Source organism: Scyliorhinus canicula, chromosome 18, assembly GCF_902713615.1.
Source record: "Scyliorhinus canicula chromosome 18, sScyCan1.1, whole genome shotgun sequence".
Lineage (NCBI taxonomy): Eukaryota > Metazoa > Chordata > Chondrichthyes > Carcharhiniformes > Scyliorhinidae > Scyliorhinus > Scyliorhinus canicula.
Window position 1 is genome coordinate 59,176,770 of NC_052163.1, and position 18,303 is coordinate 59,195,072.

Below are 18,303 nucleotides of genomic sequence, written 5' to 3' on the forward strand. Positions count from 1 at the left end.
ACGCAGCCAACACCTTCGCTCCCCTGGCGCTCCCTCTGTCACAAAGCACAATACAGCACAGGAACAGGCCCTTCGGCCCTCCAAGCCTGCACCGACCAACTGCCTTCCCTTCACAAAAACCCGTCTGATCCTCCCCTATCACCCCCGGTACACAGTCTCCTATTCACAACGCAGCACCTTCGCCAACAACTTCGCATTGACATTAAGCAACGACATCGGGCGATCCTTATCTTTCTTCAAAATTGGGGAGATGGAAGCCAGTGATAATGTGGGAGGAAGCTCCCCCCCCTATCCCTTGCCTCAGTGTACGTCCTCACTAGCAGCGGCTCCGCTCCGCACCAAATGTCTTATAAAACTCCAATGGGAACCCGTCCGTCCCCAGTGCCTACCCTGCCTGCACGCACCCACATCGTCCATCACCTCCTTTAGCCCAATCAGTGCCCCCTCTCCTCCTCCACCTTGGGGAACTCCAGCCCAACCGGAAACATTCCCCCCCCCCACCCCCCACCCCCCGGCGGGATCTCTGACTCAAAAACCTCCTGTAGAGAGCCTCAAATATCCTATTCACCCCATCACCACCTTATCCTCTCATCCCTCACTGCTGCCAATCTCCCTCACCGCTGCCTGCTTCCTCAGCTGATGGGTCAGAATCCTACTCGCCTTTTTCCCATACTGATACATGTGGTGATATGCCTACCTATAATATTACATGCACTCAGCAGTGCGACCTCCTACCTGAAGGTGGTGTCAGACATCAGTCATGTGACATTTGGCTATCGGCAGAAGGTTGTAAGGGTACACCAGGATAGACACACATAAGGATAGTTCCAGGAGAGTCTAGGCAACTCAGTCAATAACTTGGTCTGTATAGCATTCTGATTGTTACTTTACCACGTGTACATCAATAAAACATCATTCTAGTTAAGTTATCAGCAGTTCTGTAGATTCATTGCAGAGACAAGATCACACAATACACTGGCCTTCCGCAATTGTCCTACTGCCCTCCCCATGGACATTAGCCCAAACCTCTGCCTCTCCTTCAACAACCCCTCCTCTGGCACAACCGAGTTCCTCTGATCCACTCTCAGAATCTCCTCTACCAGCCTTGCCCTCTCCTCTCATTCCACCCTCTCCCTATGCACTCGGATCAAAATAAATTTGCCCTTAACTACCGCCTTAAGTGCCTTCCACAACGTGACGGCCGTGACCTTCCCTGTGTCATTTAGCTCCACATAACCCCGAATGGCAGTCCTCACCTGCTAACACACAACCTCATCCGCCAACAGCCCCAAATCTAACCTCCACTACAGCCATGGAGCTACCCCCATGAACCACCCGCAAATCCACCCAGTGCGGCGCATGGTCGGAAACCACAATCGCCGAGTACTTGAGTTAGCCACCCCTGCCAACAGCGTCTTATCGATCACAAAAAAGTTGATCCAGGAGTACACCCAGTGCACATGTGAGAAGTATGGGAACTCCTTCACCCTCAGCCTCCCAAACCTCCATAGGTCCACCCCCTCCCTATGCGTTCCAGAACCCCCTTAACGCCCGAGCCACCAGCCAACAACCTCGACGACTTAGGAGTTGACCAGTCCAACCTAGGATCTAGGACTGCATTAAAATAGCCTCCCCTCATAACCAGCCTATGCGTCGCTAGGTCCGGGATCCTCCCTAACACCCACCTCATAAAGTGCACATCGTCCAAATTCAAGGCATAAACACTCATCAGGAGTACCGGCATCCCCTCCAATTTCCTACTGACCATCACATACCTACCCCCAGGATCGGCCACAATGTTTCCCACCTCAAGCGCAACTCTCTTATTAGCAATACCACCACCCACACGTCTTCATGTCTAACCCTGAACTAAACACCTGCCACACCCATCCCTTTCTAATCCTCGTGTGATTCCACAACTACAGGTGTGTCTCCTGCAAGAACACAACGTCCGCCTTCAAACTCCTCAGATATACCAAACACGCGACCATTTAACTGGCCCATTCAACACTCACACGTTCCATCTGACCAGCCTGGTGGTGGGGCTATTTATCCAGGAACCCCTGCAGTTTACCACCATTGCCCTCGGCGGCTCCCCCACCTGTGACCTGCTTCTCAGCGCTCTGTGCGTTTGATCCACCTCTAGGGGCTGGTCAATGGCCCCTCTGCCATCAACTTCTCCAGCATGCTTGCCAGAAACTTGGCGGCCTCCGCACTTTCAATGCCTACGGGCATCCCAACGATCCTCAAATTCTGCCTCTTGGAGCAGTTCTCAATGTCCTCCAGCTTCTTTCTCAGTGTTTCTGGCTGCTGATCACCATCCCCATCTCCGCCTCCAGTGAGGTCTGCGACCCTCATGCTTCACCACCGACTCCGACTCCTTTTGAATCGCCAGGGCCTGAGCCTTCTTCCTCTGCTCCACATCCTCGATCACCATCCTAAACGGCTTCACCACCTTGGCTAAATCCCCTAAGGCCTCTTTCCTCTGCTGCTGAAATTTGTCATTTAGGGACTCCAGCAGCTGCTCCGTCAACCACTGGGAGGGCAGCGTTGCCCCCTTTCCGCCATCTTCACCTGTGTCTCACCTCGCAAACCTTCCTTCTCTCTCTTTGTGGCACTCCTCATCTGATGAGCCATACACCAGCCCCACCAGAGGAGTCTTGCATTCCCTGGGCACTCATGCACCTTTTGCCCTCAAACACCAAAGGCCCTAAAAAATCTACCTTGAACGGGAGCCAGCAAATGTGCGACCGCTCACTCCTTGGCTGTCACTGGAGGTCCTAATGCAGGTATTATCAAGCCAGTGCTTGCAGTATAAGGAGCCCAATGGTCATTTCAGGAATTATTAAATTCTAAATATTCTTAATAAGGTGCTCTCTGACACATAATTCATTGAGAACAAAACAGAGGAGAGAATTAAATATATTGCTTTATTGGAGGTAAATCCCACAGAGCAATAAGAGATTGCACATTAAAGCTGTAACATTTAAGAATTCGCTAGCAAATTGTATATTTTTTCTTATATAACTATTGCATACAAACATGTTCAGTCTACTGTAGAGGAAAGCTTAACATGTTTGTCCTCGTTTAAATTGCAAGCATTAACCTATTTATTTTCAATGGCTTCATCCTTCCATTAAATTAGCAGACGTGAATATTATAGGATGCACGATGTGAGTTCTTTAATGTCATAGAGAGTAATTTCATCACCGCAGAATTAACTTAGTTCAGGACATGTTTATCAAGTTACTACATTTAATAAAACAATAAGGATGAGTCCAATGATATGCAGATTAGGTGGATTGGCCATGCTAAAATTGCCCCATAGTGTCCAAAGATGTGCAGGTTAGGTGGATTGGCCATCTAAAATTGCCCCATAGTGTCCAAAGATGTGCAGGTTAGGTGGATTGGCTATCTAAAATTGCCCTATAGTGTCCAAAGATGTGGAGATTAGGTGGGGTTACGGGGATAGATTGAGTCTCTTTCAGAGGATTGGTGCAGACTCAATGGGCCAAATGACCTCCACCTGCACCGTAATTCTATTGATCTATAAATGACTTGGTGGGTGAATGCAAGGTGTGGTATTAATCTACACTGATCAGAAGGGTTCAATTTTAATCCTCAATCGATATTGAGTTGACTAATTTCAGTGGCGATGACAGTGGAAGTACTGCAATTGTATCTCAGTTGCACCTAATTCATAGCAGCCGAAAATCTAGTCAAATCATAGAATTTACAGTGCAGAAGGAGGCCATTTGGCCCATCGAGTCTGCACCGGCCCCTACAAAGAGCACCTTACTTAAGCCCACACCTCCACCCCACCCCCGTAACAAAGTAACCCCATCTAACCTTTTGGACACTAAGGGGCAAGTCAGGGTCTCGCATTTGGCTGCGTTATATTTATTGTAACGTGCATGTGTGTGGAACATCAGTGAAAATAGGATCAAATTTAGCTGTGGCACTTTTCAGTGTCAAATAATGTACTAACAGTAACCATCTAGACTCACTACCGAAGTACCATGTGGAGCCATATGTTATGAGTCAGCATCATCAGGAGAGAATGTGAGATGATTTGGAGGGGGGTGTAAAAATTACTTTTATTTATGATTGTGTAAATACTGAATCATCATGTGGGTATGGTGTGACAGCGCTAATTGCTTCAAGTGATTTTTATTTACAAATGCAATGAAAAGTCATTAAAATGCACATGCTATAAACAGATACCTCATGAAATAGCACCAAGATACTGTGAATATCTAAACTCATGAAGTACATTGTGTAGATGCTTGTGAGGATTGACATGTTTTTCTTTCAACTGATTTTCTGTTCAGTGGATGTGTAATGATACCAGTCAGCCCTATAGGGATCTCAGACATACATACAATTACATACAATTTACAGTGCAGAAGGAGGCCATTCAGCCCATCGAGTCTGCACCGGCTCCTGGAAAGAGCACCCTACCCAAAGTTAACACCTCCACCCTATCCCCATAACCCAGTAACCCCACCCAACACTAAGGGCAATTTTGGACACTAAGGGCAATTTATCATGGCCAATCCACCTAACCTGCACATCTTTGGACTGTGGGAGGAAACCGGAGCACCCGGAGGAAACCCACGCACACACGGGGAGGATGTGCAGACTCCGCACAGACAGTGACCCAAGCCGGAATCTAACCTAGGACCCTGGAGCTGTGAAGCGATTGTGCTATCCACAATGCTACCGTGCTGCCCATGTATCAGATAGTAAATGTGTTCAATTATACTCCAATCCCAGTTTCCTGTCTCTTGTTCACAATTAACATTATTTATAAAATTGAAATACCACACTGATTTCAATTAAAGTCCATTGTTTATGGAGCTGGTTTGCACCACGGTGGCACATGTTTTTTTTTAAGTTACATTTATACCAACATATCGCTTGTGACAAACCATTTAATTTACTTAGCTTTATTTTTGTTGCTGGAAACTGAATCAACAGTAGCATGTTAAGACGTTATTAAGGTTCTCCCAAAAAATATAATGATGCCAAATGCAAATTAAAGGAATATAGGAACAAGAGGAGAGGCCATTCAACCCCTGAAGTTTTTCCCACAATTTAGTTAGATCACCAACAGAGGAAATTGTTTCTGCCAATCTGAACGTGGAAATGGCAGCAAAACTCCTCCAAAGTTCAGAAGCAACATACAAGATATCAAACTGATCAATGTGGTTTTTGACTTGCTACTTTAGTCCCATTAGTGTTCACACTTTCCTTGGCTAATTTTCCCTGCTATTCAGTTGTCCTTCTCTGATGTAGAGGGCCAGTTTACCCAGCCTGACTCCAAAAGTGCAACTGCTGCTTTCCCCCAGTATTTTGAGGTGCTGTAGTATCGGGCTGAATCATTGTGCAGCCCATAAAGTTGATTGGATGCAGCTTGGCTCTAATTGATGTTAAAGAGTAAAAGTGTTTTTGTCAATGCAAAGTAGAACATATTAGGTTATTCAGCCTTGTGCCTACTGTGCTGATCTGTAACTCAAACCCATTTACCTCTCTCTGCTCCACATACTCTGATATCCTTACTTACATCTGTATAACTCCACCTTGCAAGCACCAATTATCCTGGCATTCACAGCCTCTTTAGGGGAAAAGAATGGCAGATTCCTCCTACCCTTTTGTTTCGATTTCGCACCTGAATGACCAGGCTTTATTTTTAAGGTTAGGTGCCTTTCCTCTTGATTCCCTCGCCAGAGGAAATAGTTTATATGGATCTACCCTGTCAAATCCCTTTGACGTTTTAAACACCTCTATCAGATTATTCTCAATTTCCTACAGTCATGAGAATACAAGCCAAGTTTATTGACCTGTGCTCAATTTACACCACCAATTCTCGAAAGGTGAGACAGAAGATGTAACTCATCAGAATAGAAAAAGAAAACAGAAGACAGGAAAGTGGAGTGATGTTTATGAAAGAAGCTTCTAAAAGCAGGCAAATTGGGAGAGCTGACTGAATCAGAAAGAAACAATAAGCAGAAAAAATAGAAGATTCTAATGAAAGATAAAGCAGTAAAGATGTAGAAACAGCAAAGTACAAGCAAAGAGTACAAGCAAAGAAGATTATTGTTCTTCCTCTGCTGTGGATTCGTTTGAGATTCCAGCAGCAACAATTGAAAAAAAGATCCCTGGGAAGAACGTTCTTAAATAAACAAATGCTTTGGGCACTGGGTTTCCGATCATCACTTCCTTGCTGCCTCTGTTCACTGTGTACATCACTTCCTCCGCTACTTCCACTGGGTGAACACCATAGGCCCACTTCCTGAAAAAAACTAAATAGCAAAAAAACAATGATAGAACACAATTAACATTTCTCCCAAGCACTGCTGCCTCACGGTGCCGAAATCCCAGGTTCAATCCCGGCTCTGGGTCACTGTCCGTGTGGAGTTTGCACATTCTCCCCGTGTTTGCGTGCGTTTCGCCCCCACAACCCAAAGATGTGCAGAGGAGGTGGATTGACCATGCTAAATTGCCCCTTAATTGGAAAAATGAATTGGTACACTAAATTTATATATTTTTTTTAATTCTCCCAAAACCTATTTCCTTGAATTTGCCCACTGCTTCTTTTATGATTATTTATGGATTATTGTCTTTCAACTATGATTTCATTTGTCTGTCCTGTTCAGATTTAAAATCACAGGTCACAATTCGAAGAAAGGCAATGGATGTTCCCAGTGTCTTGGCCAATGCTCTTGGTCAACAATGTTAGCTCAAAGAAACAATGAGTTGTTTTATTTTTAAATGATATGAATTAGCAATTACTGTACACTAAGGTCTGCTGTATTATCTGGTTTACCTGTATTACCGGGGCTGGTTTAGCTCACTCAGCTAAATCGCTGGCTTTTAAAGCAGACCAAGCAGGCCAGCAGCACGGTTCGATTCCCGTACCAGCCTCCCCGAACAGGCGCCGGAATGTGGCGACTAGGGGCTTTTCACAGTAATTTCATTGAAGCCTACTCGTGACAATAAGCGATTTTCATTTCATTATCTTACTTGACAGTTAGGTAAATAATTTATGTAATTTATTATCAACTCCTGGGGGTTACCATTGAGCAGAAACTGAACTGAACCAGCCATATAAACGCTGTGGCTGCAAGCAGGTCAGAGGAGGGGAATTCTGTGGCAAGTAACCCACCTCCTCATTAACCACAGTATCCACATCCAAGTTACAAGTCAGGAGTATAATCTACTTGCCTAGATTGGATGAATGCAGCTCCAATGATACTCAAGAAACGTTTTTAAAATAAATTTAGAGTACCCAATTCACTTTTTCCAATTAAGAGGCAATTTAGCATGGCCAATCCACTTAACCTGCACATTTTTGGGTTGTGGGGGCAAAGCCCATGCAAACACGGGGAGAATGCGAAAACTCCACACGGACAGTGACCCATAGCGGGATCAAACCTGGGACCTCCATGCCGTGAGGCAGCAGTGCTAACTGTGCCACTATGCTGCCCTAATACTCAAGCAACTTGACACCATCAAGGACAAAATAGCCCATTTAATTGGCACCCCTCCACCAGATTAAACATTCACTTCCCTCCAGCACCAATGTACAATTGCAGCAGTATGTATCATCTACAAGATGAAATGCAGCAACCCACCCAGACTCCTTGGACAGGACCTTCCAAACCCACGACCTCTACCATCTAGAACAGGGGTGGACAACCGAAGCTAGTGAGTGGGTCACGTGAATGGCCCTCTTCATCTCAGTTTGCTGCAAGATTGAAATCGGGCATGTTCGCCAACTATGATCTTTGAATAAGATTGAATACATGATGAATATTTAATACATCATGGAAAATGCTTGATCATTCATATTAATAGAAATGTCATCAACTTCAAGTGATAAAAGCAAAATAAATATTTACACGTGATTGGATGCAGAGGGAGCGCATTGCTCTTGAGGTCAATGTTTGTGCGATCAGCCTGCATCTTGCTTCACGTGCCTTTGCTTGACATCCATTTTGCTTCAGGTATACCAGTAGGAATAAAGCTGATGGAAACCAGCGGACTATGGCAACTCTGCGCATAGGCAATAGTCAACAAAATGTCTTGTGGGCCACATATGGCCCCTGGACTGTAAGTTGCCCATCACTGACTGAGGAGAACAAGGGCAGCAGATGTATGGGAACACCACATGGACTGCACAGTTCAGCAAGGCAGCTCACCACCACCACCTCAAGGGCAATCAAGAAAGGCTGTTAAATGATGGCATCGCTACATCCAATGAAAGATTTTTTTAAAGTTAAAACTGATATTTCAGAATAGAATAATAAGGATTTATTTATCTAAGTTGGGTCTGAGTTCATGAATTGGGTCATAGTTGGCGAACATGCCCGAATCTCATGTACGTCCCAGATCTCGGTTGCTTGGCAAGAACACTGAATTGTTTGAAAATCAGTGTGAAAACAAATATATGCTCCTTTTGTGTTGCTGAATTTGGAGATGAATCCAAGGAATTGCTTTCATGAAATTCCAAAATCGAATTTCAAACTCCATTTATATCAATCATTCAGCAAAGATAATAACTCCCACCAAAAATAAATTGGTTCCAACTACCCAAAGACTCCAATACATTGCAAGATACATATCGATTAAAGAAATGCTCATACAGACAGATTTTTTTCCAAGGGCCTTGTTTAAAGCAATGAATAAAAATGCTGATACTTACATTTCCAAATGGACGCTTCCCAATTCCCAGCCTCTGGCATTTGGTGATAGGAGCGAATGAAAGTTGGGGTCACGGTGCTCACAGTGATCCCAAATTCTGCAACTTCAGCTCTCAGGCAATCGAAAAAGGCTTGTACTGCATGTTTAGAAGCAGCATCTACACAGGGGAACATTCACAACATATTTTATGTGCAAGTGAAACATCCTGCCATGAATCTGGACAACTATACTTTATCAGCGAGTTGCTCTTGTCAAAGTAAGAGATTGTTTATTTCCCTCCTGAGTTGTTATGTCTTGGGATGCACGGCTGAAAAAGCAGTGGAATGACTTTCAAAAATAAGTTTCAAAGGGGGATTGGATATATACTTGAAAAGGAAATATTTGCAGAGCAATGGAGTAAGAGAGAAGGGAGTATGACTAAGAAGATAGCTGTTTCAACAGCACGACAGATTGAAGGCCCTCCTCTGGGCTGTACAATTCTATAATATCATGAGTGGGAAATGAACACGGTGCTATTTTGAGCATCCAGTTCAACATCAAGCTCTCTTGGGTAACAGATGATTAGACCAGATAAAAATAAAGCTTCCACTGTTCTACGTCAACTATGAAAGTTAACCCCAATTTCAGAATAGCATCTGTTACCGCAAATATGTCATTTTCTAAGTACTATTTCCACATAAAGCACCTCTACATCCATCCTTTTTTTAAAATATAAATATAGAGTACCCAAGTATTCTTTTCCAATTAAGAGGCATTTTAGCATGGCCAACATCGCACATTTTTTGGGTTGTAGGGGTGAAACCCACACAGACAAGGGGAGAATGTGCAAACTCCACACGGACAGTGACCCAGGGCTGGACACGAATCCTCGGTGTCGTGAGGCAACAATGCTAACCGTTGCGCCACTGAGCTGCCCACCTTTACATCCATCCTGAGTAAGGTTACAGATGTTGCTTGCAAATGTTTACTGAAATGTGAGATGTTTTGTACTCGGGTGAATAGAACATACTAGGAATGAGCTTGTGGTTGCCAAAGTTCACGTGTGTGAGCTTAGACTTTTCCCCTAAACTGTCGATCTTGATCTTCCATAATCTTTCCTCGCCACTCCTTTATACTCGGTGTTGTTCTTGTTGCTTTCCTCAGCAGTCCTAAAACTTGTGGGGCGGAATTCTCCACTCCCGGGTAAAATCGGGAGGGCCGCCATGAACTCGGCCGAGTTTCACGATGGCCTCGGAGGCCGCTCCTCGCCCCTTATTCTCCCCTCCCGGCGGGGCTAGGAGCGGCGCTCCGTAACTCGCGGCCGCGGGGGCGTCGCGCCAAGAATGACGCGGCCGGCGCGCCTAATGACGTCAGCCGCGCATGCACAGGTTGGTCGGCTTCAACCCGCGCATGCGTGGCTGACCTCACGATGCTGACAGCTCGAACCCGCGCATGCGCGGTGGCCGTCTTTCCCCTGAGCCGCCCCGCAAGACATGGCGGCTTGATCTTGCGGGGCAGCGGAGGGGAAATAGTGCGTCCAATTGAGACGCCGGCCCGACGATCGTTGGGCACCGATCGCGGTCCTGTCCCCTCCCGAGCACAGTCGTGGTGCTCATTCTACACCAGGCCCCCTACAAGTCCCAAACAGGCATCTCCACACCCGTTTCACGACGGCAGTGACCAGGTGTGGTTGCCGCCGTCGTGAAACGGCAGGCCGCTCGGCCCATCCGGGCCGGAGAATCGCCGGTCGCCGTGAGAAACGGTGAGCGCCGATTCTTCCGAGCGGGGCGGGGGGGGGAGAATCGCGAGGGGGGCGTGAAATTTGTCGGGGGGCCCTCCCGCAATTCTCCCACGCGGCGTGGAGAGCGGAGAATCGCGCCCGTGTTGTTTTTTTTAGTTATTTTCACTGGAAAGATTGTAAGGATGTTGCACATGGCAGGTTTTAAACCTCAAAATCCACAATATGTAACTGGTCAAAAATTATAGAGTGCCGATTTTGAATTTATGTTAACAGGATTATCCCTGCCCCTGTTGATCCCCTTATTTGTTTACTCAATGTATATGACAGTATTTAAAATCTAATCTAATTAAAATACCATCCTTGGGGACTGCCAGTTAAGGAAACAAAGAACATGGGCTTTTACTTGTTTAAATATTGAAAAGTAATCATATTGGCATGGGACATTGTAATGGAATTGAAATGGCAGTGAACAGGAGAGCACAGTGGTGCAGTGGTTAGCACTGCTGCCTCACAGCGCCGAGGACCCAGGTTCAATCTCGGTCCTGGGTCACTGTCTGTGTGGAGTTTGCCTGTTCTCCCCATGTCTGCGTGGGTCTCACCCTCAAAACGCAAAGATGTGCAGGTTGGTGAATTGACCACAATAAATTGCCCCTTAATTGGAAAAAAAAATTGGGTACTTTAAAAAATAATAATAAAATAAAAAATGACAATGAACTAAATCAGAGGCTTTATGGCACTTGTGTTTACCTAAACAAATCTGAGACTTGAAAGCCATAAATTTCATATTTCCACTGGTTTTAGTGTTCATCCCTCTCTAAATCTGCTTAGGGCAGCACGGTAGCATGGTGGTTAGCATAAATGCTTCACAGCTCCAGGGTCCCAGGTTCAGTTCCCGGCTGGGTCACTGTCTGTGCGGAGTCTGCACGTCCTCCCCGTGTGTGCGTGGGTTTCCTCCGGGTGCTCCGGTTTCCTCCCACAGTCCAAAGATGTGCGGGTTAGGTGGATTGGCCATGCTAAATTGCCCGTAGTGTCCTAAAAGTAAGGTTAAGGGTATAGGGTGGATACGTGGGTTTGAGTAGGGTGATCATTGCTCGGCACAACATCGAGGGCCGAAGGGCCTGTTCTGTGCTGTACTGTTCTATGTTCTATGTTCTATAAATCCCATAACAGTTAAGAAAATAATAGGCATACATTCACAATGTGTCTCACTGTAAGTTGGACAAAACACTGGGAAAGCATTAGTGTGATACCATGTAATGCTGAAACGATTACTCTACTCAGATGAGGTTGTTTAATTAATTTGCTAGTCTGACCTGTGCAAAGTAAACAAAGGGGTTTTGGTGCCTGGTCAGCAATTTTTTTTTATTCATTCAAGGGATCTGGGCGTCTCTGTGACCAGCATTTATTGCCCATCCTGAGGGCATTGTAAGAGTCAACCACATTGCTGTGGATCTGGAGTCACATGTAGGCCAGACCAGGCAAGGACGACAGATTGCCTTCCCTAAAGGGCATTAGTGAACCAGATGGGTGTTTACAACAATCGACATTGGTCGCCTTTAAACTTTTAATTCTAAATTTTTACTGAATTCAAATTTCACCATCTGCCATGGCAGGATTCAACGCCCCAGGTCCGCAGAACATGGTTCTGGGTCGTTGGATTAGTAGACCAGCGATAATACCACTACTCCATTGCCTTCCCTACATTGGAATGTGTTTCAGGCTGGAAATTAGAAGCGTGGGTCAGAAGCACGCACCATTCTAAGGCTGTTTCACACATGTAATGAAGTGCGACATCTATAAGCACTGATATATCCTCTTTTAGTATATTCTTGTCATATCAATCACAGTATGTGTAAAACTTACATGCTGCGCGAAATGGGAGACCTAATTTCCCCTGGATGCTGTTGACTAACACAATCTGGCCATTATGTCTGGAGATCATCGATGGAAGAAGTTCTGTGAAGGGGAAGAAAATGTTGGTTTGCCAACTGCAGAAACTCGCATTGAAATGATTGCAAGCTCATGCATTTCCCTCTGACATTGTGCACTGATAAATGTTTAAACATTGAACTAAATCATTTCAAATCACTGATTGACTTCCTATGAGCGCAACTCCTGTCCAGGATTGCAGGAGCATTTAAGTACTCCACTTACCATCTCATGGAGTAAACTACCACCTTCTTCTAACCTTGTAGGCTATAGTACACCCCTGCTGTTAATTTTGCCATTTTCACCTGAAATATGTCAACTAGAGTAACTCATTCTGTGATTTTCCATATCCATGAGATTAACCTCTATTGCCTGAAATTCAGATTTCAAGCTTCTGCAGTATTTTAATATATGAACATAAGAAATAGGAACAAGAGAATACAGCGATTTCAGCCTGCTCAATCATTTATTAATGATGTGGAGATGCCGGCGTTAGACTGGGGTGAGCACAGTAAGAAGTCTTACAACACCAGGTTAAACTCCAACAGGTTTGTTTCAAATCATTAGATTTCGGAGCACTGCTCCTTCACCTGAGGAAGGAGCAGTGCTCCGAAAGCTAGTGATTCGAAACAAACATGTTGGACTTTAACCTGGTGTTGTAAGACTTATCATTTATTAAGATCCTGGCTGTTTTCTACCTCATTGTCATGTGAGAGTACCTTTAAGAAATGGGTGTTTAAGAACTGTACCTTTAAGAAATGATGTTTATCAGTGATGTCAGAATATGGGTGGAGCAGGGCTGTTTGTCAGCTTTTTACTTTTGTTTTAGGCTGTTTGCTGCAGGGTGTGTTTTAGATTCATTTTCAGAGCTGGATAGCTGCAGTCACAGCCAGAAGTGTATGAGTCTCTCTCTGTAATCTAAAAACTGTAAATCGATCCTTTGGTGATTTAAAACTAATAACTGCTCTCAGTAGTGACTTTAACCTGATGTGCTTCTGTTTAAAGGTTTTTTAAGTCTTATGGATGTTAAAAGGACAGCTTAAGGATTACTTAGTGTTGTATTCTTTGGGGGTTATATTTGAATTGATGGTTGCTAAGATGTTCACTGTATGTTTTAAAAAGGTTAACTTGGGTTCATAGAATAAACATTGTTTTGCTTTAAAAAATACTTTTCCATTTCTGCTGTACCACACCTGTAGAGTGTGCCATGTGCTCCCCATACCACAATCTATTAAAAGTTGTGGGTCAGGTGAACTCCATGATACACTTTGGGGTTCTCTAAACCCTGGCCCCTAACACTCATCTCTACTTTCCTGCTCTATCTGTATTCCAGGTGTGGTCTCAACAAGGTACTACATAATTGCAGTACGTCTTATTTATTCTCATACTCCACTAAAGGCTAACATACCATGTGCTGCCCTAATTACGATGCCAAATGTTAATTTCCTATTATTTATGTACAGCCCCACTTATTCCTTTGAATACATCATAGAATTATCATAGAATTTACAGTGCAGAAGGAGGCCATTCGGCCCATCGAGTCTACACCGGCTCTTGGAAAGAGCACCCTACCGAAGGTCAACACCTCCACCCTATCCCCATAACCCAGTAACCCCACCCAACACTAAGGGCAATTTTGGATACTAAGGACAATTTATCATGGCCAAGCCACCTAACCCGCACATCTTTGGACTGTGGGAGGAAACCGAAGCACCCGGAGGAAACCCAAGCACACACGGGGAGGATGTGCAGACTCCGCACAGACAGTGACCCAAGCCGGAATCGAACCTGGGACCCTGGAGCTGTGAAGCAATTATGCTATCCACAATGCTACCGGGCTGCCCAATAGCATTTCTCAGTCTTCCACTTTTTAACAAATATTTGACTTCTTCATATTTCCTACCAAAGTGCATAACATCACATAAGGGTGGCACAGTGGCAAGCACTGCTGACTCACGGCACCAAGGACACGGGTTCAATTCCGGCCTTGTGTGTGTGTGGAGTTTGCATGTTCTCCCCGTGTCTGAATGGGTTTCCTCCAGGTGCTCCGGTTTCCTCCCACAGACAAAGATGTGCAAGTTAGGTCGATTGGCCATGGTAAATTGCCTCTTGTGTCCAAAGATTTGCAGGTTGGGTGGGGTTATGGCGATAGGACGGGGGAGTGGGACTTGGGTGGGGTGCTCTTTCGGAGGGTCGGTGCAGACTCAGTGGGCCAAATGGCCTCCTTCTGCACTGTAGGGATTCTATGATTTCCCATATTATATTCCATTTGCCACATTTTTGCCATCACTTACCTGTCTATGTTCTTTTTCAGCCTCGTGTTTTCCTCCTAACTTACTTTCCTACCTTGCTTTATATAATCAGAAAACATGAATACACTCAAACCCTTCACCTAAGCCATTGATATGGATTGTAAATCTTTGCAATATCCAACTAGTTATGCACAGCTCACCTAATCTCTGCATTTGTCTGTCATCCGATCCTTAATCCATAGAATGGGGGCTGATTTAGCTCAGTTGGCTGGACAGCTGGTTCGTGGTTCAATTCTCATACCAGCTGAGGTTATTCATGAAGACCCACCTTCTCAACCTTGCCCTTTGCCTGAGGTGTGCTAATACTCAGGTTAAATCACCACCAGTCAGCTCTCCTCCTCAAAGGGGAAAGCAAACTATGGTCATCTGGGATTATGGCAATTTTATGCTTGCCAATTTCTACGGATAACCTATTTTCCGACATGCCCACTAAACCATAATTTTTTTTCTGCCTCAAAGGCTTGGGTGCCTTATTTCTAATGCTTCTCACAATCATGTAACTATATATATTGTCAACTTGCCTCCTTTACTAGTCGAGAGTCTCTGCGTGTTACCAGAAACTGGTTCCAGGATTTCTCTATGAACTACCATGTCAATGCTCAACTGTTGACCATCATCGATTGTGATCAGACTTGTTTGGTAACCTCTCTGTAATTCATTTTGCCATCAAGTGGAAATGATTCTCAAAAATCATCTCAATGTTCCATGCATTTCTCAAAGCTCCTGCCCTTTATTACTGCACCTTGTTTTGATTACAAGCCTCCTTATTCCTGAATAAAGTGCCAGTTTTATTTAAGTTAATTTTGCTACCATGTCCACCACTTTTAAGCATCATGTTACAAAATTGTCATCTATTGACAGTAAGCGTGAGGCTACTGGTTACCTTTAGTCAGGGACATTGGTCCAAAGTAATTTGCATCCATTATCTTCTTGTCCATTTCTAAAGTGACATTGAGAGCACCTCCTTTAACTTTCAGGCTGCTGTTGTTAATTAGCACATCCACACATCCATAGGATTCGAGGATTTCCTTAGCTACCTCAGGAACATTCTCTGTTTCACTGAGGTCCAGGAGCACAAACTTTGGACTGAATGTCTACAAAGAAAAAGCTTTCAATAAATCTTCATGTATCCAGATCCAAATGGTGGCAGTTTTTCATCAATCAAAATGGTTTGAATGTAAAAATGTCATATAATACCAAACATGAATTGATTTGCATTCCATATTAGAGCTTTGTCAGAATGGATACATTATTGCAGTCAGCTGCCATCTGGTAAATCTCGTTCCATCTGGGAAATATATACTTTATTACCTTTTACACATTTGTCTTTCTCCCTCCATTATCCAATTACTGGTCTATCCTTATTCCCACAGTGGTAGAAATACCAATCTGGGAACCTCACAAACCCGCCACCTCCACCACCTAGAACGACAAGGACAGCTGGTACGTGGGAAACTCTAACATCTCTAAATTCCCCTCCAGGTCACACATGATTGACCTGGATATTTACCATTCCTATATTGTCGCTGTTTCAGATCCTGACACCCCCCATTCAGCAGCATTTTGGGAGTACCTTAACCAAACAGACTCCAGCGGTGCAGGAAGAATGCTCCCTGCCGCCTTAAGGGCTGTTGAACGGAACAATAAATGCTGTTGCGAGTGACACACATATCCTGACATTTATTATAATTTTAAATACGAACACACATATAGATTGGCATCTAATATAAATAATCCAACCAGGAATGTAGTAATTAATCTGAAGTTGGGAAATTCACAACAGTCCAATTTATGGATGTCTCCTAATACTCTTCAGATCACCTGTTTTGTTTTTTCTGTCACTGTTATCCTAGATGAGACTAACAAAGTGTGCCTTCAAGGAACAGTCTAAGCTGCAGGTCTGAATATAGTGCTCCTTGGTGGGAAATCTATTTTTACTGTACTGCATGGCGAGGTAAATAGAATCATGTTTTCTTTCAGCCAAATACAGATTTGTGCTTTAATGTCACCACTTCTGTTCAAATTTGGATAGATTAACAAAGTAACCAGTTACACAATCACAACATCAAATGCTTATTTTCCCTGCACTTAAATATCTTGAGGGTGAAGAGAAAAGTGACAGGAGAAAGTTGTATTATTTTTCAACCCCATCTCCATTAATGTGTTTAAAATAGATGCTGAAAATATCAGAGAGATATATATTGCTAAAAACAATACTCACACGACTAGGGTCAGCAACATCAATTAGGGCCTGTTGCAGGGCTTCTAACTTTTCCAAATCGTTGCCACACAAGACGACTCGACCTCCTCCACTGTGAAACACTCTGGAACATTCTGGTAAGCATGAAATTCTGTTAAATTAAAGAATACTTGAACTCCATTTCATTTTTTTTAATACAATGGAAAAATGCATTTCTCTTTACTGCAATGTAATATATTTGGGGCTTTGGGTCATATTTTGTTTCAAGGCTGTGTTACCCACGTCATTTAAGAGACATAGATTGGCCACTGTATGATGGAATCGACCATGGACACATGAAGAATAGCCACTTGGGAGAAACACAAATGGAAGCCAGCCAATCTCTGAATTGCAAAGGAATTTGAACATGGAAACGGGCCATTTTTCTTTCTGTGTTGTTTTCCCTCCACATGATCAGTGGACCTAATCCCATGTAGTGTCAACGTGGTTCAGTTTGTAACACTCTTGAGTCAGGAAAATGTCATACTCCAGAGGCTTACACAAAGGGTTAGATTTCACAGAAAGCCATGAGGTCTAGAGGTCAGGCATGAAAGTAGGACTGAGCCAATGAAGCTAGAGGGCGAGACCATGGGTGGATGGGGGGGGGGGGGGGGGGGGGGGGGTTTACCAACAGCAGCCAATTAAAAAGGCCGCCACTGGGACCGCTGTCCAATTGAGGGCAGTGACCAGCCAGTCTCTCAGTGCTACCAGTCCAATCAAAGGGTCAGCAGCTCAGCAGACAGGAAAGTGCTACCGGTAAAGGTGGCCGCTGCTGACGCTGCAGGAGGAAGAAGGGGTGCCCCCAAATTAAGGTGCCTTTGAAGGCCAGTAAGAATATTTGTTTATGTGCTGGGACCAGACAGGAAGGGGTGAACCATCCAGATGCATAGAATTCATAGAATTTACAGTGCAGAAGGAGGCCATTCGGCCCATCGAGTCTGCACCAGCCCTTGGAAAGAGCACCCTGCCGAAGCCCACACCTCCACCCTATCCCTACACCTCCACCCTATCCCTACACCTCCACCCTGTCCCCGTAATCCCATCTAACCTTTTTTTGGACACTAAGGGCAATTCAGCGTAGCCAACCTATCTAACCTGCACACTTTGGACTGTGGGTGGAAACCGGAGCACCCGGAGGAATCCCACGCAGACACGGGGAGAACGTGCAGACTCTGCACAGACAGTGACCCAATCTGGGAGTCAGACCTGGGACCCTGGAGCTGTGAAGCAACTGTGCTAACCACTGTGCTACCGTGCAGAGCCAGCTATTGTCTCTGGTGAGGGGGGCTGTCCACTGTTGGCCCTCGAGCAACCTCCCCGTGTGGTGGGAAGTAGTGCTGACGCTGGTCAAGTCCCAGAGTCGTTATAAAGTGGCAGTTAATTGGAATCATTGGCAA

The 18,303-nt window shown here is 44.7% G+C and overlaps 1 protein-coding gene across 2 annotated transcripts in view; it reads right to left on the reverse strand.

Annotated features, from left to right (window-relative positions):
- Positions 1–5,929: 5,929 nt before the first annotated feature.
- The window catches only part of dhrs7cb (dehydrogenase/reductase (SDR family) member 7Cb), an 85,190-nt gene continuing 72,816 nt past the window's right edge, over positions 5,930–18,303 (reverse strand). For both annotated transcript variants that reach the window (XM_038778170.1, XM_038778171.1), the window contains exons 3-7: positions 16,889–17,001; positions 15,551–15,761; positions 12,290–12,382; positions 8,708–8,863; positions 5,930–6,305 (exon numbers count right to left, since the gene is read on the reverse strand). In XM_038778170.1, the coding sequence (XP_038634098.1) occupies positions 6,097–6,305; positions 8,708–8,863; positions 12,290–12,382; positions 15,551–15,761; positions 16,889–17,001 (782 nt within the window). In that variant the 3' untranslated portion in view covers positions 5,930–6,096. The remainder of the gene's footprint in view (positions 6,306–8,707; positions 8,864–12,289; positions 12,383–15,550; positions 15,762–16,888; positions 17,002–18,303) is intronic.